This window comes from Mercenaria mercenaria, chromosome 1, assembly GCF_021730395.1.
Source record: "Mercenaria mercenaria strain notata chromosome 1, MADL_Memer_1, whole genome shotgun sequence".
NCBI lineage: Eukaryota > Metazoa > Mollusca > Bivalvia > Venerida > Veneridae > Mercenaria > Mercenaria mercenaria.
This window is the reverse complement of record NC_069361.1, coordinates 59,067,629-59,091,431: the sequence shown is the minus strand read 5'-3', so window position 1 is coordinate 59,091,431 and position 23,803 is coordinate 59,067,629. Positions and strand designations below refer to the sequence as shown.

At 36.6% G+C, this 23,803-nt stretch overlaps 1 protein-coding gene across 3 annotated transcripts in view; it reads left to right on the top strand.

Annotated features, from left to right (window-relative positions):
• The window catches only part of LOC123536394 (sodium/calcium exchanger 1-like), a 412,525-nt gene that overhangs the window by 270,135 nt on the left and 118,587 nt on the right, over window positions 1–23,803 (top strand). For all 3 annotated transcript variants that reach the window (XM_045319573.2, XM_045319564.2, XM_045319556.2), the window contains one exon: window positions 23,322–23,421. In XM_045319573.2, the coding sequence (XP_045175508.1) occupies window positions 23,322–23,421 (100 nt within the window). The remainder of the gene's footprint in view (window positions 1–23,321; window positions 23,422–23,803) is intronic.

Genomic DNA, 23,803 nt, shown 5'->3' with positions numbered 1-23,803 from the left:
GACTATTGTGTGTACATTGACTATCTTGTGCAAGTTGACCTTTGTGTGAACATTGACTTTATTGTGCAGGCTGACCATTGTGTGTACACTGACTAACTTTTACTGGCTGACTGTTGTGTGTACACTGACTATCTTTTGCTGGGGTACTATTGTCTGGACATTTTGACTATCTTTTGCCGGCTGACTGTTGTTTGTACCCTGATTATCTTGTTCAGGGTGGCTGTTGTGTGCACACTGACTATCTTTTGCAGGCTGACCTTTGTGTGTACACTGCCATCTTTTGCAGGGTTACTATTGTGTGAACACTGACTATTGTGTGTATACTGTCTGTCTTCTGCTGACCGACTATTGTGTGAACACTGACTCTCTTTTGCAGGCAGGCTATTGTGTGTATACTGCCTGTCTTTTGTTGACTGACCAGGGGTGTAAAATTCCACTCACCCGCTCGCATTGGGGAGTTAAAGTCTGGATAGGACAAATGGACCTCGCTGTATACTTGACTGATCAGGAGAGTGCTTTTTACATTGTAAATTTACCAAAATTTAGCAAAAAGTGTTTTGAATTATCATCACGAAAAAATGATAACAATGATTGCGCACTAGACTGTGATTATCATTATTATCGATGCATTTATTACAAGAAGACCATGTACCATAAGCCAGTTAAGATAAACTTATTTTATCCGAGTTAATGTTATTATTGATATCATCACTGTTTATTTTCCGGTACTTTGTCAAAAGCATGGCAAACCAATATCCGTAGTTTATTTTGAGAGCAACCGGATGGTGAACATGACAAAAATACAGTGAAAGAAAAAGAAAAATGTCTGCTGTGAAAAAAAATTTAAGCAGAGCGAATATGATTAATTAATCCCCGCCGTGGCGGAGGGATTATAGGAATGGTCTCCGTCCGTCCTTCCGTCCGTCCATCCTTCCGTCCGTCTTTCCGTCCGTCTTTCCGTCCGTCCGTCCGTCCTTCCGTCCGTAACAAAATCGTGTCCGGTCCATATCTCCTAAACCCCTTGAAGGATTTTCATGAAACTTGGGTCAAATGATCACCTCATCAAGACGATGTGCAGAACCCATGAGTCAGCCTTGTCGGTTCAAGGTCAAGGTCACAACTCAAGGTCAAAGGTTTGAGCCTGCCATTTTGTGTCCGCTCTATATCTCCTAAACCCCTTGAAGGAATTTTATAAAACTTGGGTCAAATGATCACCTCATCAAGACGATTTGCAAAACCCATGAGTCAGCCATCCTGGCTCAAGGTCAAGGTCACAACTCAAGGTCAAAGGTTTGAGCCTTCCATTTTGTGTCCGCTCTATATCTCTTAAATCCCTTGAAGGAATTTTATAAAACTTAGGTCAAATGATCACCTCATCAAGATGATGTGCAGAACACATGAGTCAGTCATGCCGGCTCAAGGTCAAGGTCACAACTTAGGGTCAAAGGTTTGAACCTTCCATTTTGTGTCCGCTCTATATCTCCTAAACCCCTTGAAGGATTTTCATCAAACTTGGGTCAAACGATCACCTCATCAAGGCGATGTGCAGAACTTATAAGTCAGCCTTGTTGGCTCAAGGTCAAGGTCACAACTGAAGGTCAAAGGTTTGAGCCTTCCATTTCGTGTCCACTCTATATCTCCTAAACCCCTTGAAGGAATTTTATAAAACTTGGGTCAAATGATTACCTCATCAGAACGATGTGCAGAAATTATGAGTCAACCATGCCAGCTCAAGGTCAAGGTCACAACTAAGGGTCGAAGGTTTGAGCCTTCCATTTGGTGTCCACTCTGTATCTCCTTAACCCCTTGAAGGATTTTCATCAAACTTGGGTCAAATGATCACCTCATCAAGAACTCATGAGTCAGCCATGTCAACTCAAGGTCAAGGTCACAACTGAAGGTCAAAGGTTTCAGCTCTGTATCTCTTAAACCCCTTGAAGGAATTTCATGAAACTGGTCAAATGAACACCTCATCAAGACGTTGTGCAGAATTCATGAGTCAGCCATGTCAGTTCATGGTCAAGGTCACAACTGAAGGTCAAAGGTTTCAGCTCTGTATCTCCTAAACCCCTAGAAGGATTTTCATCAAACTTGGGTCATATGATCGCCTCATCAAGAACTCATGAGTCAGCCATGTCAACTCAAGGTCAAGGTCACAACTGAAGGTCAAAGGTTTTAGCTCTGTATCTCCTAAACCCCTTGAAGGATTTTTATGAAACTTTGGTCAAATGATCACCTCATCAAGACGTTGTGCAGAATTCATGAGTCAGCCATGTCAGTTCAAGGTCAAGGTCACGGCTAAAATCAAAGCTTTTACCCTTTCACGATCCATAGCAGTGGCGGGGGATTTAGCTGTCTTTCAGACTGCCTTGTTAAAATGGAGATGTAGTGTACAAGAGAATATTATTTGTCTATGTGTGTTATATTTGAAATTTGTTTGTTGTACATAATATTTCTTTCATGAAAGTGAAAGTATTAAAATGTCATTATGACAGTTGTAATTTTATTAAGGCACTTTTCACTAAGGGTGAGTAGATTTTACTGGCTACTAGTCCTGCAGGGCGAGTGGTGTGAAAAAAACATTTACACCCCTGCTGACTATTGTGTGAACACTGCCTATCTTTTGCAGGCTGACTATTGTCTGACAAGTAAAGAGATTGTTGAGTAACTGCGTAGTATAATTATAATATACTGGATCACTGACCATTGTGTTTACAATGACTATTGTGTATATTATACGGGCTATTGTGTATATTATACTGCCCGTCTTCTGAAGACTGACTATAATTAATTTACGAGGGTTCGACGCAATAAGGGCGTATCTACATATGATTATTATATGTAGATATGCCCTTATTGCGTTGAACCCTCGTAATGTGTATATTATACTGCCCGTCTTCTGAAGACTGACTATTGTGTATATTATACTGCCCGTCTTCTGAAGACTGACTATTGTGTATATTATACTGCCCTCTCCTGAAGACTGACTATTGTGTATATTATACTGCCCTCTCCTGAAGACTGACTATTGTGTATATTATACTGCCCGTCTTCTGAAGATTGACTATTGTGTATACTATTCTGCCTGTCTTCAGAAGACTGACTATTGTGTATATTATACTGCCTGTCTTCTGCAGACTGACTGTTGTGTATCTTATACTGCCCGTCTTCTGCAGACTGACTATTGTGTATATTATACTGCCCGTCTTCTGCAGACTGACTATTGTGTATATTATACTGCCCGTCTTCTGCAGATTGACTATTGTGTATACTATTCTGCCTGTCTTCAGAAGACTGACTATTATGTATATTATACTGCCTGTCGTCTGCAGGGTGACTTTTGTGTACACAAACTGCACATTAGACTAAAAACTTATAGACACATTTTAGATACAGAGTCATGTTTGTTGAAAATAAATGTTAGATTATATAAATATATATGTTGCATGTTACAGACCAACTGGGGACATTGGTAGCTTTTTTCCAGGCCTGCAGTTAGTAAACAAAATCCATTGTCTTGATACTTCATGACATGAGTATTATACTCCATACAGTTATAGCAATTTTAGAGAGGCTTGGTAAGGTGCCAGTATAGTTCCAGAGATGGAAATTGTTCAGTAAAATTGTAACACTTAGGACTGTAAATATTGATTAGATGTACAGTTCTACTCATTTCTTCTTTAGGTTTTCTCCAAGAATTTTTTTTTTGGCAAGACAGGATACAAAAAAAGTATCTCATTGTGTCATTTGATACTTTATCAAAATGAATCTGTCACAGCTTGTGGAATGGAGGGGCATGGAGCTGGTAGCAAGCGTGTACAGTTATGATCTGTTAGTCTCAGACATAATTTAGCTGATAATACGCCTGGATGAAATTGGGTCCCTTTGGTGACATTTTGTCAAAAGACACATACCCTTCAGAGTTGTCAAGTCCTACATTTCTGTTTGATACTCTGGCTTTGGATCATTATCATGACAACCTTAAGACTGTACCTTCATGAAACTCAGTCAGAATGTTAATCTTGATGATCTTTAGGTCAAGTTCAAATCTTGGTCATGTGGGGTCAATAATTAGGTCACCAGGTCAGATCAAAGGAAAAGCTAGTTAACACTCTAGAGGCCACATTTATGACCATATCTTAATGAAACTTGGTCAGAATGTTAATCTTGATGATCTTTAGGTCAAGTTCTGATCTGGGTCAGATGGGGTAAAAAACTAGGTCATCAGGTCAAATCAAAGAAAAAGCTACTTAACACTCTAGAAGCCACATTCATGGCCGTATCTTAATGAAACTCGGTCAGTATATTAATCTTGATGATTTTTAGGTCAAGTTTAAATCTGGGTCAGGTGGGGTCAAAAACTAGCTCACCAGGTCAAATCAATATAACGCTTGTTAACACTCTAGAGGCCACATTTATGACCCTATCTTAATGAATACTGGTCAGAATGTTAATCTTGATGATCTTCAGATCAATAGGTCAGGTGAGCGATACAGGGCCTTCATGGCCCTCTTGTTTGAAAAAAAAAAGATTAGTTATTGTCGTCAGCATTGGCTGGGTAAATTTTATGTTTAGGACAGTATTTCTCCTAAACTATCAAAGCTATTGCCTTAAAACTTGCAACACTTGTTCACCATCAAAAGCCGATTCTGTACAGCAAGAAATATAACTCCATCCTGCTTTTTGCAATAATTATGGCCCCTTTTGGACTTAGAAAATATCAGATTTCTTGGTTAAGTTTTGTGTTTATAGGTCAGCTTTTCTCCTAAACTATCAAAGCTATTGCGTTAAAACTTGCAACACTTGTTCACCGTCAATAGCTTACTCAATAGCTGACTCTGTACAGCAAGAAATATAACTCCATCCTGCTTTTTGCAAGATTTATGGCCCCTTTTGGTTAAGTTTTGCGTTTAGGTCAACTTTTCTCCTTAATGGTCAAACCTATTGCTTTAAAACTTGGAGCAGTTATTCACCATTAAAAACTGACTCTGCGAAAACGGGCCAGAATACCCGTAAGTTACATGGTTTTAGCTTCACCTGTCCATAGTGACAGGTGAGTTTGTGATCACATTTGTCTCTCTTGTCATCGCGTTACATCTTGTGAACACGAAGAGACACATTTTGCAATCAATTTATAATCAAACTTGCACACAACTTGTATTGGCATAATATCTTGGTTCCTTTCGAAAACGGGCCAGATCCCATTATGGGTTCCAGAGTTATGGCCCCTTAAAGGGCCAAAATTTGCTATTTTTGGCTTGTGAACACGAAAGAGACAACATTTTGCAATCAGCTTTAATCAAACTTGCACACAACTTGTATTGGCATAATATCTTGGTTCCTTTCGAAAACTGGCCAGATCCCATCATGGGTTCCAGAGTTATGGCCCCTTAAAGGGCCAAAATTTGCTATTTTGGCCTTTACCGCCATATAGAGACTTCATTTAAGGTTTGATTCGAGACGAACTTGCAAAATGTCTTCAACAAAATAAATCTTGGATTCCATGATGAATCTGTCAGATCCAATCATAGGTTCCGGAGTTACTGGCCCTGATTGACCCCTGAAAGAGCCAAAATTTGTGAATTTTTATGCCCCAGAAGGAAGGCATATAGTTTTTGAACCATCTGTCTGTCGGTCTGTCCGCAATTTTCGTGTCCGGTCCATATCTTTGTCATCGATTGATGGATTTTCAAATAACTTGGCGTGAATGTGTACCACAGTAAAACGACGTGTCGCGCGCAAGACCCAGGTCCGTAGCTCAAAGGTCAAGGTCAAACTTAGACATTTAAGGATAGTGCATTGATGGGCGTGTCCGGTCCATATCTTTGTCATCGATGGATGGATTTTCAAATAACTTGGCATGAATGTGTACCACAGTAAGACGACGTGTCGCGCGCAAGACCCAGGTCCGTAGCTCAAAGGTCAAGGTCAAACTTAGACGTTAAAGGATAGTGCATTGATGGGCGTGCCCGGTCCATATCTTTGTCATTGATGGATGGATTTTCAAATAAATTGGCATAAATGTGTATCACAGTGAGACGACATGTCGCGCGCAAGACCTAGGTCTGTAGCTCAAAGATCAAGGTCACACTTAGACGTTAAAGGATAGTGCATTGATGGGCGTGTCCGGTCGATATCTTTGTCATCGATGGATGGATTTTCAAATAACTTGGCATGAATGTGTACCACAGTAAGACGATGTGTCGCGTGCAAGACCCATGTCCGTAGCTCAAAGGTCAAGGTCACACTTAGATGTTAAAGGTCATTTTTCATGATAGTGCATTGATGGGCGTGTCCGGTCCATATCTTTGTCATTCATGCATGGATTTTAAAATAACACTGCATGAATGTGTGACACAGTAAGACGACGTGTCGCGCACAAGACCCAGCTCCGTAGGTCAAAGTTCCTAAACTCTAACATCGGCCATAACTATTCATTCAAAGTGTCATTGGGGGCATGTGTCATCCTATGGAGACAGCTCTTGTTTCCTTGTTGATTGAAGTGATTTTTTATATTTGATTTTAACCACACTTACACACAACTTAAGTCACAATAAGATCTCAGTTCCTGGATCGAAACTGGGTCATGTTGGGTCAAAAACTAGGTCATGAGGTCAAATCAAAGGAAAAGCTTGTTAACAACCTCCAGGCCACATTTATGACTCTATCTTCACGAAACTTGGTCAGAATGTTTTTCTTGATGATTTCTAAGCCAGATACAAAACTGGGTGATATGGGGTCAAAAACTAGGTCACCCAGTCAAATCAAAGGAAAATCTTGTTGGGAACACTCTTGAGGCCATATTTATGACCCTATTTTCATGAAACTTGGTCAGAATATTTATCTTGATGATTCTTAGGCTAAGTGCAAAACTGGGTCATATGGGGTCAAAAAGTAGGTCACCTATTCAAATCAAAGGAAAAGCTTGTTAACACTCTTGTTCATTTGATGTGCGAGAAACTTTGTCAGAATGTTTGTGTGCATGAAATATCTGATGAATTTTTATCTGGGTCATGTAGGGTCAAAAACTAGGTCACCAGGTCAAAGCTTGTTTACACTCAAGAGGCCACGTTTTTTGGTCAAATCTTAATGAAAATTTGTCAGAATATTTGTCTCCATGAAATCACTAGGTAAAATATGTTTACACTGTTATTGTGTTTTACTCAGGTGAGCGACTTAGGGCCATCTTGGCCCTCTTGTTTAAATAATGGACAGTAATCAGTGCTAATTGGCGCATGCTCAATTTTCCCACTACAAAAAGAAGTGGTTTCCTATTAAATTTGTGTAACTTACCCGATAAACATCCCACAGGATTAAAATTTACATTGTCGTTAACGGCAATGTGTGGCGCGTAATTATCTTGCATTTCAAGTCTTTGATGTCACTAACATTAAAACAATGACGTAATTTTGAAAGTAATGATTGCACACCATTTCAGAAATTGCGAAGTCAGATAATTTCGCCACAGAAAATATTAATAAAATTTTGCGTAGATCCCAGTATGACCCCTTCACTAGTAAAACGAGGAATGGAAAATTCGGGAAGTTTGACATATGTTAGCAGGACACTTGTCTTTACGTGACAAAATCATTTTAAGGAAGGTTAGTCGAGTGATTCAAAGAGAGAGCAACATAAAACTTTAATACCTTCTGCACCGCAAACTTATCTGAAGTAGCCATTTCTGAAATGGCATGCAAGCATTACTTTAAAATTTACGCCACTATTTTAACATTTTAAGTGATGTCAAAGTCTTGAAACACAATTACACACCACACGTTGCTCTTAAGGATGATATAAATTTTAATCTTGTGAGATGTATATCGGATAAGTTACATTAATTTAAAATCAAGCTGTTTAATGTTGGAGTGCGCCGACTAGCACTGACTGCCGTCCATTATTAAAAAAGTACTCAATTAGTATGACAGATATCTAATTTTAAACTGTACAGTCCTGTAGTCTCAGTATACAATGAAATAACATCAGTTAAAATAATTATTTGATGTGTCGTTTATTTTTGAAATGATAAAAGAAGTTCGCGATTTTCTGGGACAACCCTCGTGTGTATATATATATATGTATATATACATATTTTGCTCAACGTTGAATCACATTACATACACTATTGAGCAATCCCTTTCTCAACACAAAACAAATCTGTCATGGTTTGTTTGTTTTGGGTTAACACCATTTTCAACAATATTTCAGATTTTGTTATTTTATATAACTTGTGTGAAAGAGGTGTGTTTTTAAATATGGACAGTGAGCTTGAATCTCTGATGCTTGCTGGGAGGTCATTCCAAAGCTTTGGAACTGCATGCTTGAAACTTCTGTCACCATACTCTTCTTTTCGACTCCTTGGAAGAACCAAAAACACTGGGCCATTTGCCGACATTAATTCTCTATGAGGCTTGTACACATCAAACATATAGACAATGTACTTGGGAGATTCATTGCGTATGACTTTGTATGTAAGTGTCAAGATTTTGAACTAAATTCGGTGCTGAACCGGAAGCCAATGCAACTCCTTCAAGACAGGTGTTATGTGATTGTATCGCAGAGTCTTGGTTATGATGCAGGCCGCTGTGTTTTGTACACATTTTTTTGCAGTGTGTCTTTGGAAATTCCATACAGCAGCAGGTTACAGTAGTCCATTTTACTATGTAACCAGAGAGTTCACAAGAGGCTTGGTAGCATCAGCTGTGATATACAGCCTAATGTGACCTATTTGCCGAAGTTGTGCATAACTAGCTGTACATAGAGAGTTAACATGCTGTGTCATGTCCATGTTTGAATTCATTCTAGCACTAAGATTCTTCACACAAATTGATGGTTAAATCCAAGACGGTCTTACTTTCACGCAGAACTCTTTGGGTATTTTTATGTGAAACAAAATGAACTCAGTTTTGTCAGTATTGAGCTTCAGCATGTTCTGATGCATCCATGAGACTATGTCTTTGAGACAGATCTCTGTTCGAGACAGGGCTTCATGTTGGTAGGAAACATATTTTGTCTTAAATAACAAGTATATAGTTGTGAATCATCATCATGCTTGATGCAACCTTCATACTTCCATCTCAGTAAGTTTCAGTCAATTATAAGTGCCAGTTGTTTGCAATCTGACTAAAGTACATCTCCTATTACGCTACGCATAGGATCTGAAAACGACCTATTTATTGCCACGTTCTGGAGACCCTTTCGCTAGCCAATCAGGGCCTAACTTACAACATCTTGCAAATCTACTGTAGCTTTGACTTTTGATATTTACAATTCTAATGTCGTAAGGTATCAGTTAGCCGGTTAGCTCAGTCGGTAGGCCACTTGCTTTATAAGCGAGGGATCCCGGGTTCGAGCCCTGGAATGACTGCATATTTTTCTTACTCTTCGACATTCGAACAAGTCGTCTGATTGGATAAAATAAAAATAGCAATACTGGAAATCCAAAATATACAGAAGACGAATGTGAATGGGTCGTTCTCAGATCTTCGTTTAGAAGATCAAGTACTTAAGTCAGATTGCAGTTGTTTGAAATTTTTCATCAGTTGACTTCCATGCCATAACATAAAACCAAACATACACATTTGATTAAAATAAGTGTATCTGTTCAGTAATCATTAAGTGTTGCCAGATATGCCCTTTAATGGTAATGAAAGCTTTGTGACTGAGAGATAGAGGCCTGTTCACACTAATGTTTTCCAATAATGGCAATACATGTTCAACTCTAAAATACGGTATAGCTTTTTCTGCAATACACCCCCACAGCTTACTTTGTAAATAATTTATAAATCAGTATCGCTGTTACTGTTTTTAGCTCACCTAAGCACAAAGTGCTTATGGTGAGCTATTGTGATCATGTTGTGTCCGTCGTCTGTCGTGCGTCTCCATCCATCAAGTTTGTTTGTCTGTTTTCAACAATTGTGTTAAAACCACTGAATGTGATTTGATGAAACTTGGCATAGATGTTCCTTGGATGGTCCTTTACTAAAGTTGTTCAATTGATTTCCCTTAGTCAATGCACATAGGGGCTGCCAGAGCTAGAAATAGAAACATCTTCAAACAACATCTCCTCCTAAACCAATGGTTCGATTTTGAAATAATTTCAGACAAAAGGTCCTGTCACCCTCTACTAAGATTATTCAAATGTCCGTCGAAATTTTTATCTCAGACATGGTTTGAAGGATTCCAATAAAAACATAATAATGTTAATTGTAGTTGGGAAATGTTGCATCAAAATTGCATCAGGAAAAAAAGTTATGGCCCTTTGTACTTACATAATGCTCACTGTATAGAGCATTTTTTTGCAAATTTAATGTCTTTTGAAGGTCCTTTTTTGCTATAGGATATTGTGACCAAGCTTAGTACATGTAGAACTTTATGAAAACTGATGTATGGTAAGAGTTCTGGTCACTGGGGTAAAGGTCAAGGTAGCTGTTACTAAAAATGGAAAATTGTTTCTGATCAATAACTTCAGTAAGGAATAAGAGTATTGCGTCCAGACTTCAAATTTAGAAAGCTTGCTTGGGTACCATGGTTTTAGATGCATTTTAGGCTGCCTAGGTCATGGTCAAAATCATTGTTACTAAAGATAGAAAAGTGGTTTTCTTTAGGAATGAGGTAAACAGTCTAAACCTGGTAAAAAGGTGGCTTTCATAGAGATGGATTTTGATAAATGATTTAGAATGAATAGCTTTCAAAAAGACAGAAATTCAGTTGCATTCAATTGCTTTTTGTGGGCAGAGAATGTTTCTTCAGGGTTGAAACCTTTATCCCGTGTGGTAGGGGATACCAGTTCACTGTATTTGCTTGTAATTTCTAGAGATTTTAAGGAGATGATCTCATTTGGAAGCTCATTTGGAAGCATTGCCTCAGTTCCAGTGAATTTAAAAGCACCACAAAAGTAAGAAACATTTGAAAATATTTTTATGGGAGGTATAATAATATTTACTGGTGGATGTTTATTTCTGAAGTTTTCCTCCAAAATATCCTTCATAAGACATCCACTGAGAATTAGATTCTGGTCCAATAAACATATTTACTTGACCATGCAGGTTTTCATACATACAGGCTGAACTGCCTTATATAGTTGTGTTGCCTGTGATGAATTCTTTTTTATGAGAATCATTGGATTTGTGAGACTGAGAATTTTGGCAATATCTTTCTATCCAAGAAAATAATTTGTGGGAGATGTAGGGATGATTGTCAAGTGGATTTAAGCAAATTCTGTTAGCTTACAAGGGCACCATGATCTTACAATGTTAAATCTCATTAACACATCTACTTGGTCATATTGCTATCCTTTGGTGACGGTCATAACAAAGAGGAAAATATTGCTTTGGTCTGTTTGTCGATCTGTGGGTCATGGTAGACCATTTGGTTTCTGATCAGTAATTAGAGAATGCTTGGTCTCACATTGATTAAACTAATAAAGATGATTGCCTTAGGTAAGTAGATGACCTTAAGGATAACATGGTGTAATAGACATATTTCATATCTTGTAACTGCATGGTAATATTTAAATGAAATTTGGTCACTTTAAAGACATTCAAAATTAAAAACGTTTCACTGAGAGATTTTTCGAATTTTATCATTTTTAGGGGAGATAATCGGTATTGAAGTTAACATTGATGCCTATGGGAAATATATAATTTCTTTGATTATGAGAATCTGAGCATGAGTTTCGAGAAAATTTTGCTGTAGAAAGCTGCATTATATGATTCTGATACAAATATCAAAAAGAAATCTAAAATTCCCCGTAGGGAAAAGAAGAAAATTATTTTTTTCTAGTTTTCAGGGGAGATAACTCATGAAAAACCAAAATTATCAGGGGAGGTAATCTAAAGGAAATTTTTGAGAACTTCTGTCACTATATAACTTGTCAATATGCACCTTATTTCTATCGTTTGAGATTTTCAAAGCTTACATTATCAAGTTGTATGTACGCTTTTGGTGAAATTGAGGCCTATTACGGGTAGTCATCCTTAAATGTATTTGGGTTAGTTAAGGTCAAAGGTTCAACTTAAGGTAACAGTGACCTCTAGACTAGAAGTGGTATATCTACTCAGTTAGTAATGAACTTTTTGGCCTATTTTTGTCAAGCTTCATGGGATGATTGCATGTAGTCAAAAGATGACCCCTATGTTTTTGGTCTTAAACCAACTAACCCACACATTGTGGTGTGATATTGTATAAAATCAAACTTTCCTATATTTATCTTTATGTTGCATATTTGATGTTCTAGCAATGTATTTTTTCTTCGAATTTTGTTGAAAATTGTTGTTTTCCTAATAAATTAAAAATTAAAAACATTTATCTACTATTTCTGATAAGGGTTTATGAGCACATTGCAAACATTACGTGACAGTGTGAAGAGCGCACACGTGTAGGTATCGCGTTGTTTATGGCATTTTGAAAAGAAACCAAACAAAACAATAACATAAAACTAGTACATTGCATTTATGATGCAGTCAGTGATTCCTCGTTGGCCAAGCGGTTACGGTATACGTAGTATAGTTTTTCATTGGGAGTTTATTTCCTAGACCCGTAAAAAATTTGTTTTGAAAACTGTATTTAATTTCTTTTTCTTCAATACGATTCAAGGAAAACAAAACGGGTTAGTTAATCTAGTTCTAACTTGTTCACTAACTTATATAAGGAAAAAACAGGTTTTTTACAATAACAGTGTTACAAATAATGTTGAATTGATGAAATTTTCTTTCTAACACACCAGGTTTGCTTAAACATGTAAAAATTCAACACCACGTCATTTCAGCTCGGGAAATTTTCTTTCTACAACACACCAGGTTTGCTTAAACATGGAAAAATTTAACGCCACGTCATTTCAGCTCGGGATGGACGCCATATTTCTCATTAATAAAAAATGTAAACAAAAAAGTCAGGGTGGGATTAGCATTGCAAGGGCAATGTAACATGACATTCTACACAATGAATACCTTAGAACAGATATATAAGATGCTACAAAGGTCAGGCGGGTTAAATGCATAACGTCGATCACTTGAAATTCATCTTGAAAAGGTGGTTAATTTTAGTTTATTTACATGGTTTTTAATTTTTCCACAACTTCTCCGCGATTCACTGCAAAAAGTATTACTGCGCCGGACGAAAGGTAACTCTAATAAACAACGGAAGACAACTTAGGTGTCAGCACGTGTATGATTTTTAAAAAAACATGTCGATGATTATAATTTCTTATCAAATAATAAATCCTATTCAGATATTCGTCTTTAATATTAGAAAATTATTAATTTCTGTGGACATTTATCAAAAAATATTACTTACAGTGGACTACTTTGTGCATCAAACTGGTTTCCGCTTCAGTTGTGAGGCACTTCCATTATACTTTTTGACAACAATAACAAAACACAAAATGAATCAATAAAGTCACTTATAAACCGACTGCTACTTACATCAGTGTAAGTATAGTTGTTGTTACAACATTATACTTGTTCATTACATTATGAGATAAAGTTTATCTTGAACTGCATAATCCATTAATTACGTTTAGATGATATTGCATTTACAACTTATCTGACCCCGGTTTTTTTTCGTGAATGACAGCATTCTCGTGCAACTCGTGCAAACAGCGTTATGAAAAGTATGGTGGAGAATTCAAGGACAAATTATAAATGACATTAAAGTGAGGATAACTATATATTCGTCCAGTTTTGATCATTGACATTCCTGCTGTGTATTAGTAAGTTTTGTGAACAAGATTAGAATGTTACTTTTGCACATATACACATTGACTGGACCTCTCAACCAAATTTCATACCTTATTTTAAGGATTTTTAAGACAATACATTTTCAAAAGTTTGTTGAATGTGTTTTGATATTTAAGTGCATTGTAGTTCATGAATACCAAGTTGAAAATAATAATGGCAACATTTCTAGGCCCTTATTGTAAGCCACTCGACTTCTGTAACGATAAATGTTTAATGTATTAAAGGGAATATACTCTTTTAGTTTTGGAATGTGGCATTCCTTGACCACCATATCTTTTCTTATGCACTACTTTGTAAAAAAACTAAATAATGTGTTTTAGCTTACATATGCAAAATGAAAAGCAAGACAGTGAACTTATTTCACTTTTTTTCTTTAAATTAGAATCTGTAGGAGATTGATAAATGTTTGGACAAGGTGAAGCACTATTATTTTAGCACAAAAAAGTATTAATTGTTGACTTTGAATGTACAGTAAGTCTTATGTAATTCAACAATAACTTTCTTGTTTCAGTTTTTCTCATTTTTGTTTTAGTGAGCAATCTTTTGTGTACTTATAACAGTTGAAACAGTATCCATTTCATGTACCAAAACCTTGTACTTTTTTGCAGGTAAATTTTATCATACCCCACCCACTTTTTTCTAATTTCAAAGTATGCGTCCCCTTAAAGATACTACCGATTTTATACTAAAATAAGAAACAAAACAACAAATTAGAAACCAGAGAAAACAAACTTACACAATTTATGTAATGCAAAAAAAAATGTTGGTCGAATGCAAGATTCGAACCGTCAGAATTATCACTACAAAATGAGTACATGTATGTATCCATCCACTCAACCTACAACTATCGATTTCCATTGTATATCTTTACTTTAAACGAGTGTGCTACTGATTGTTTATTTATATATTGCTAAAATTAATCAAAGGGCTGAAAGCACAGAAAGGTTGAAACCCGCATTTATGTGCAGTAAACCACTTCGCTGGAACTGTTCAAGTCACTTCCAATAAACAGTACAACATTCAAACCATTTGCATCAATGTTACATTATATACTAATAGATAAAGGGAAGAACTAACTCCAGATATATACTTTTTACTTTAAAACTAGCATGTTTCGTCCATTGGACTTCATCAGAGTATAATAACAAAACAGTATAACGTCATAGGAAAGTACGACGTCAATGACAAAGTCAAAAGACGTTAACCATTTTGGCGTAATATTCACATTTAGTATAGGATCAGAAATAGATACTTATTCCCTGCAAAAATTGCAAAGCAAAAATAATATTAATACAGGCAAGGAAAACTAACTAATATGCAAAAATACATTAGGAAGAATCTGTGTGAAAAATGAAAGACTAAAATAATATTTTAGCATTCATGCCATAAGGCCAGGCTGTACTCAATGTATGAATCCAACGAGTCTCTTTCAAGAGTCTAAACCAGTCATTTTATTAAGTCCATTGGCATGAAAGAAAAATCACTAACAATTACTAGAAATTCTGCTCTGACTAAATCCATCAAATGTCTTGAAACACAGTGACGGGCTGGGCAAGGCAACCCTTCATCGGCTTAAGGATAACATGGTGTAATAGCCATATTTCATATCTTGTAACTGGATGGTAATATTTAAATAAAATTTGGTCACTTTAAAGACATTCAAAATTAAAATCTTTTCACCAAGAGATTTTTCAAATTTTATCATTTTTGGTGGAGATAATCGGTATTGAAGTTAACATTGATGCCTATGGGAAATATATAATTTCTTTGATTATGAGAATCTGAACTTGAGTTTCAAGAAATAGTTGCGGTAGAAAGCTGCATTATATGATTCTGATACAAATATCAAAAAGAAATCTAAAATTCTCCGTAGGGAAAAGGAGAAAATCATTTTTTTTTCTAGTTTTCAGGGGAGATAACTCATGAAAAACCAAAATTATCAGGGGAGGTAATCTAAAGGATTTTTTTTTTTGAGAAATTCTGTCACTATATAACTTGTCAATATGCACCTTATTTCTATCGTTTGACATTTTTAAAGCTTAAATTATCAAGTTTTATGTAGCTTTTGGTGAAATTGAGGCCTATTATACCATGTTATCCTTAATTTAAATTTGCTATAATGATACCAATGAGCAATATACCAACAGTGTCTGTTTCTTTAAAAACACAAATATTCACAAAGAGAATATAGATACTAGAAATATTAGATCCATGTCTTTTTTATTAGCTCACCTGTCACAAAGTGACAAGGTGAGCTTTTGTGATCGCGCGGCATCCGGCGTCCGTCCGTTCGTCCGTGCGTGCGTCCGTAAACTTTTGCTTGTGACCACTCTAGAGGTCACATTTTTCATGGGATCTTTATGAAAGTTGGTCAGAATGTTCACCTTGATGATATCTAGGTCAAGTTCGAAACTGGGTCTTGTGCCATCAAAAACTAGGTCAGTAGGTCTAAAAATAGAAAAACCTTGTGACCTCTCTAGAGGCCATATATTTCACAAGATCTTCATGAAAATTGGTCAGAATGTTCATCTTGATGATATCTAGGTCAAGTTCGAAACTGGGTCACGTGCTATCAAAAACTAGGTCAGTAGGTCTAAAAATAGAAAAACCTTGTGACCTCTCTAGAGGCCATACATTTCACAAGATCTTCTTGAAAATTGGTCAGAATGTTCACCTTGATGATATCTAGGTCAAGTTCGAAACTGGGTCACGTGCTATCAAAAACTAGGTCAGTAGGTCTAAAAATAGAAAAACCTTGTGACCTCTCTAGAGGCCATATATTTCACAAGATCTTCATGAAAATTGGTCAGAACGTTCATCTTCATGATATCTAGGTCAAGTTCGGAAATGGGTCACGTGCTGTCAAAAACTAGGTCAGTAGGTCTAAAAATAGAAAAACCTTGTGACCTCTGTAGAGGCCATACTTTTCAATGGATCTTCATAAAAGTTGGTCAGAATGTTCACCTTGATGATATCTAGGTCAGGTTTGAAACTGGGTCATGTGCCGTCAAAAACTAGGTCAGTAGGTCAAATAATAGAAAAACCTTGTGACCTCTCTAGAGGCCATATTTTTCATGGGATCTGTATGAAAGTTGGTCTGAATGTTCATCTTGATGATATCTAGGTCAAGTTCGAAACTGGGTCAACTGCGGTCAAAAACTAGGTCAGTAGTTCTAAAAATAGAAAAACCTTGTGACCTCTCTAGAGGCTATACTTTTCAATGAATGTTCATGAAAATTTGTCAGGATGTTCACCTTGATGATATCTAGGTCAACTTCGAAACTGGGTCACGTGCCATCAAAAACTAGGTCAGTAGGTCAAATAATAGAAAAACCTTGTGACCTCTCTAGAGGCCATATTTTTCATGGGATCTGTATCAAAGTTGGTTTGAATGTTCATCTTGATGATATCTAGGTCAAGTTCAAAACTTGGTCAACTGCGATCAAAAACTAGGTCAGTAGGTCTAAAAATAGAAAAACCTTGTGACCTCTCTAGAGGCCGTACTTTTAAATGGATCTTCATGAAAATTGGTCAGAATATTCAACTTGGTACTATTTAGGTCAGCTTCGAAACTGGGTCACGTGCCGTCAAAAACTAGGTCAGTAGGTCAAATAATAGAAAAACCTTGTGACCTCTCTAGAGGCCATATTTTTCATGGGATCTGTATGAAAGTTGGTCTGAATGTTCATCTTGATGATATCTAGGTCATATTCGAAACTGGGTCAACTGCAGTCAAAAACTAGGTCAGTAGGTCTAAAAATAGAAAAACCTTGTGACCTCTAGAGGCCATATTTTTCAATGGATCTTCATAAAAATTGGTCAGAATGGTTACCTTGATGATATCTAGGTCAAGTTCGAAACTGGGTCACGTGCCTCAAAAACTAGGTCAGTAGGTCAGATAATAAAAAAAACCTTGTGACCTCTCTAGAGGCCATATTTTTCATGGGATCTGTATGAAAGTTGGTCTGAATATTCATCTTGATGATATCTAGGTCAAGTTCGAAACTGGGTCAAGTGCGGTCAAAATTTAGGTCAGTATGTCTAAAAATAGAAAAACCTTTTGACCACTTTAGAGGCCATATTTTTCAATGGATCTTCATGAAAATTTGTCTGAATGTTCACCTTGATGATATCTTGATAAAATTTGAAACTGGTTCACGTGAGGTCAAAACTAGGTCAGTAGGTATAAAAATAGAAAAACCTTGTGACCTCTCTAGAGGCCATAATCTTCATGAGATCTTCATGAAAATTGGTGAGAATGTTCACCTTGATAATATCTAGGTCAAGTTCAAAACTGGGTCATGAGCCTTCAAAAACTAGGTCATTAGGTCAATAATAGAAAAACCTTGTGACCTCTCTAGAAACCATATTCTTCAATGGATCTTCATGAAAATTGGGTCATGTGGAGAAGGTGAGCGATTCAGGACCATCATGGTCCTCTTGTTAGCCCACCTGAGCCAAAGGCTCATGGTGAGCTTTTGTGACCGCTCTTCCATACCTATTTCGATGTAAATGAGATGTGAAACCAAAATTTGTAGTCCTAGGCCTTTGATATTTGGTATGTAGCATTGCCTTGTGGTCCTCTACCAAAATTGTTCAAATTATTACCCTGGGGTGGAAAGAGGCCCAGCCCCGGGGGGGGGGGGGGGTCTCAAGTTTTACATAGCCTTATATAGGAAAAAATATTTAAAACTTTTCTTGTCTAAAACCGCATACCATAGAGCCTTGATATTTGGCTTGTGACATCGTCTAATGGTCCTCTATGAAGATTGTTCAAATTGTGCCCCTGGGGTGAAAAGAGGCCCTGCCCCAGGGGTCACAAGTTTTACATAGACTTGTATAGGAAAAAACTTTAAAAATCTTCTTGTCCAAAACCACAAGACATAGGCCTTCGATATTTGGTATGTAGCATTGCCTTGTGGTCATCTACCAAAATTGTTCAAATAATAACCCCGGGGTGAAAAGAGGCCCAGCCCCGGGGTCTCAAGTTTTACATAGACTAACATAGGAAAAAACTTTAAAAATCTTCTTGTTTTAAACTGAATGGCCTAGGCCTTTGATATTTGATATGCAGCATTGCTTAGTGGATTTCTAACAAGATTGTTCAAATTATTCCTGGGGTGAAAGCCCTGGGGGTCACTTATTATATGAGTTATATAAGAATTAAATACTTAAAAAATTATCAGATCATATTTCCTAGACTGTTTAATTATAATTACCTGATGACCACAAGCGATTAGGGGTCACTTGACTTTCTTGTTTTTAGCTTACCTGAGCAATTGATCGCTCGATGTCCGGCATCCGTCTTGTCGTCTGTCAACATTTAGCTTGTGTATGTGATAGAGGCTGTATTTTTCAACTGATCTTCATGAATTTTGTCAGAATGATTTCCCTGATGAAATCTAGGCCAAATTTGAAAATGGGTCATCTGAGGTAAAAAACTAGGTCACTAGGTCAAATAAAAGAAAAACCTTGTGTATGCGATAGAGGCTGTATTTTTCAATTGATCTTCATGGATTTTGGTCAAAATGATTGCCTTGATAAAATCTAGGTCAGTTTTGAATATGGGTCATTCGGAATCAAAAACTAGGTCACTAGGTCAAATCAAAGAAAAAGCTTGTGTATGCAATAGGGGCTGCATTTTACACTGGATCTTCATGAAATTTAATCAGAATGTCTGTCTATATGAAATCTAGGTGGGTTTTTAATATGGGTCATCTAGGGTCAAAAACTAGGTCACCTGGTCAAATTAAAGAAAAACCTTGTGTATGCAATAGGGGCTGCATTTTACACTGTATATTCATAAAATTTAGTCAGAATGATTGCTTTGACGAAATCTAGGTCAAATTAGAATATGGGTCATCATTGGTAAAAAACTAGGTCACTAAGGCCAAATCAAAGAAAAACCTTGTGTATGCAATAGAGACTGTATTTTTCAATTGATCTTCATGAAATTTGGTGAGAATGCTGGCCTTGATTAAATTGAGGTCAAGTTTGAATATGGGTCATCTGGGGTCAAAAACTAGATCGCTAGGATATATCAAAGAAAAACGTTTTGTATGCGATAGAGGCTGTATTTTTCAATCAAGGTTGATGAAATTTAGTCAGAATGATTGTCTTGATCAAATCTAGGTCAAATTCGAATGTAGGTCATCTTAGCTTAAAAACTAGGTCACTAGGTCAAATTGACGAAAATGCTTGTTTACACTTAAGAGACCACATTTTTGATTCAATCTTAATGAAAACTGGTCAGAATATTTGTTTCCATGAAATCACTATGTCAAACATGGTTACACTGTTATGGTGTGTTTCTCAGGTGAGCGACCTAGGGCCATCTTGGCCCTCTTGTTTTTATATTTCTTTCATCAAAATACTATTAAATTTATATGAAATTAATTTTGTTTGAAAGAAAAATAAACCACTCGATCTTTTACGGAACGTAACGGCAATGTTAGATTTTAGCATAGACAGTTAGTGCCGAGAGTAGTTTCCCTTTATCAAAATGGTGAAAATCATAAAAAAACTTGTTTGAAGTTGGAAAATTATCTATACCTGTGTATAATAAGCATCCTGATTCGGGGGTGGTCCGGGGGATCAAAAAACTGCGCATTATACATGGGTATCTATCATAATGATATGATCCTTTTCCAAATTTGTTCAAATGGGGAGCTGAAAATAGAAATACCTTTTAATGACTTTGTCCTGAACCAGTTTGTTGATTTTCATCAACATTGACCTATAGCATCATTGTAAGGTCCTCCCCCAAATTTATTCAAATGGGGGTGCTTGGCCCCTTTAAGTGGCATTTAGGGTTGAAAATAGAAATACCTTCGAACAACTTCTTCTCATGAACAGTTTGGTGGATCTTTATCAAATTTGACCTGTAGCATTATAATGTTCCTTCCCAGAGTTATTCACATGGGGTTGCTTGATTCCTTTCAGGGACTGCTAGAGCTAAAAATAGAAATACCTTTAAAAGACTTGTTTTTGTGAAACGCTTTATGGATCTTGATCAGACTTGATATGTAGTATCATTATAAGGTTCTCTTTCAATATTTGTTCAAATTCGGGAGCTCAGCCCCTTTTAGGATCCATTAGAACTAAAAATAGAAATACCATTAAATGACTTCTTCTCATGAACGGCTTGATAGATTTTCATCAGACTTGACCTGTAGCATCATCTTAAAAGTTATTCAAATGGAGGAATTTGGTCTCATTAAGGGGCCAAAAGTGCTAATAATAGAAATACATTCTCCTCATGAACTGCTTGATAGATCTTTATCTAACTTGGTCTGTAGCGTCATTGTATGGTCCTCTGCCAATTTTATACATGAATGGCTGCTTGGCCCCTTTTAAAGGCCACCAAAGCTAAAAATAGATACACAACTTCTCATCATTTGATAGATCTGATCTTCATTAAACCTGGTCTGCAGCATCATTTTAAGGTCCCCTCCCAAATTTATTCAAAAGGGGCATAATGGCCCCTTTTAGGGTCGGCTAAAGCTAAAAATAGAAATACCTTTAAACAATGTCTTCTCATGAATGGCTTGATGGATCTTCACCAAACTTTTCTGTAGCATCTCGGAGATTTTTTTATTGGGGGCAACCAGCCCCCTTTTAGTAGCCATTAGAACTAAGTATAGAAATACTTCTAGGTAACTGCTGGAAGCACAAACTTGGTCTGTAGTACTTCTCCTCATTTTTGCAAATGGAGGCTCATGGCCCCTTTTAAGGACTGCTAGAGGAAAAAATAGATTTATTAGAGTGAGATCTTTCAGAACATCCTCATCTTGCTCGAATTGTCTATGTGTGTTGTTTCTGTCCAATTTTAAAGACCTAAGAAGCACATGGTGCTTGAATTGTTATACGCTCGAAGGGACGTATTATGTTATGACGCTGGTGTCCGTCTGTCCGTTAACAATATCGTGTCCGCTCTGTAACTCTTGAACCCCTTGAAGGATTTCAAGGAAACTAGACATAAATGTTCACCACACTGAGGCATGTTTTGGATGTCTGGCTTCAAGGTCAAGGTCACATTTAGGAGTCAAAGGTCAGTTTGTTTCGTGTCCGTGCTGTAACTCTTGAACTTGTTGAAGGATTTCAAAGAAACTTGACACAAATGTTCACCACACTGAGATGATGTGCAGAGCACATGTTCCAGATGACTTGCTTGAAGGTCAAGGTCACACTTAGTGGTCAAAGGTCATATATGACATTGCTTTGTGTTTATTGCTCTGCATTGCAGTGCTCTTGTTTTTATTTGGTTTTTATTTGGCAGATCCCTCTTTTGCTCACCTACAATAAAAGATTTTGAATTACTTCCCTTTTATGTTACTATAAATAGCTTATTTTGAAACTTTTTTATTATTGAGAAAAAACAGGACCACTTTTCTGTGGTACAACATGGATGGTACCTCCAATTTTTAGATGTATTTTGATATACCTTTACCTTATAAGGATTTTTTTTTTGTGGATTTGGAATTTTTTTGGAATTTCTTCCCTTTGTTGTTCCTGTCCTTTGGGCTTCACTGTGACTCCAACTTCTTTAAATTTTGCTCCAATCCTCTGATGTAAACCTTCAGGCGTATATTGCCCCGCTTGGCGGAGCTCTTGTTTGTCATCTGTAATGCTAATTTATGTAATCAAATTTTACTGCCTCTGGAACTTTATACACCTGGAGCATATCATGGTCCTTTTTCAAAGATACACTCTCTCTAGCCTGTTTAAGCTCTGAAACTCATGTTAGCGATCCATAGCCATCATGGTCGTCTTTTTAGCTTGACTAGTCAAGAATAAGAAGAGCTATCTCAGCATCACACCTTGATTAAGTTTTTCGTACCAGTCCACATTTTAACACAACTGTTTGAAACTTACAAGTTTTAGGCAAGATTTTGTCTGAATTACGGCCCCTTTTAACTTACAAATCTTTGTTAAGTTTTTCATACCAGTTCATATTTTGTGTAAATTGTTGAAACTTTATCACTTGTTTATTATAACAGTCTCTATGTGTAGGCAAGAGTACATAAGTCTGTCAAGTACTTTGGCTGAATTATGGCCCATTTTGGACTTGGAAATTGATTCAGTTTTCATACAAGTCCTTATTCTGTCAAAACTATTTGACATCTGGCTTTGAAACAGTGAACACTTTTTCATTGTCAAAATCTCTATCTGTAGTCAAGGGTATGTAACTATGTCAAAGATAATTGGCTCAATATTGGCCCATTTTGGACTTGAAAATAATGTTCAGGTTTTCGTACCAGTCCATATTTTGTCTGAACTGTTTGCTATGAGACTTTGACCACTTGTTTACCATCATAATCTCCATAAATTATGTAGGTAAGACTACCTAACAAGGATAAAGACTTTGGCTCATTTATGGCCCTTTTTTGACATAGAAATTACTTAATATTTTGACTCCATACTTATATTAATTCTTAGAATAGTCGAGTGCGCTGTCAACAGACAGCTCTTGTTTGAGTTTGCAGGCATGTTTTACTTTTAATTTCTGAATGAATAATTCATAGATTCATACTTAAGAAAAGTTCCACATAAAATATTCAAGAAATTTACATGTTTTTATTACAGAGTGTTGTGGACAAGTTGTTGAAGAAGGCAAATGTTTCCCTGGTTGTTGGTACATCTTCTTGGAGAGAACAGTTTATAGAGGCTATTACAGTCAGTCCAGGTATGTTATTTTATAGAAATTTATTTGTTTATCTTCCTCATTCAACATTTTAGCTGCTTTTGTGCATTTCTTTCTACATTGACAATTTATTGCTGTTTAAGATAGTTCTGCATGTTTGATAAATTTGAAGTTCTGGCGAAACATCATTTAACTCAGGGTAAAGCCTGGATTCGATGTATGGAAAAGGAAAATCATTTTATGAATTAATGGCAACTGGTGAGTAAATTTATTACAACAGCATGTTACTATCTTTCTAAAGTTATGATATTAATGAAAATATCTTGCATGTTAAATAATTCCAAAAATGTGTTAGAATCAGCATGAAATGCGCAAATCATTTTAATATCATAGGCAAACATCTTAAAAACAGCACACAGACCTG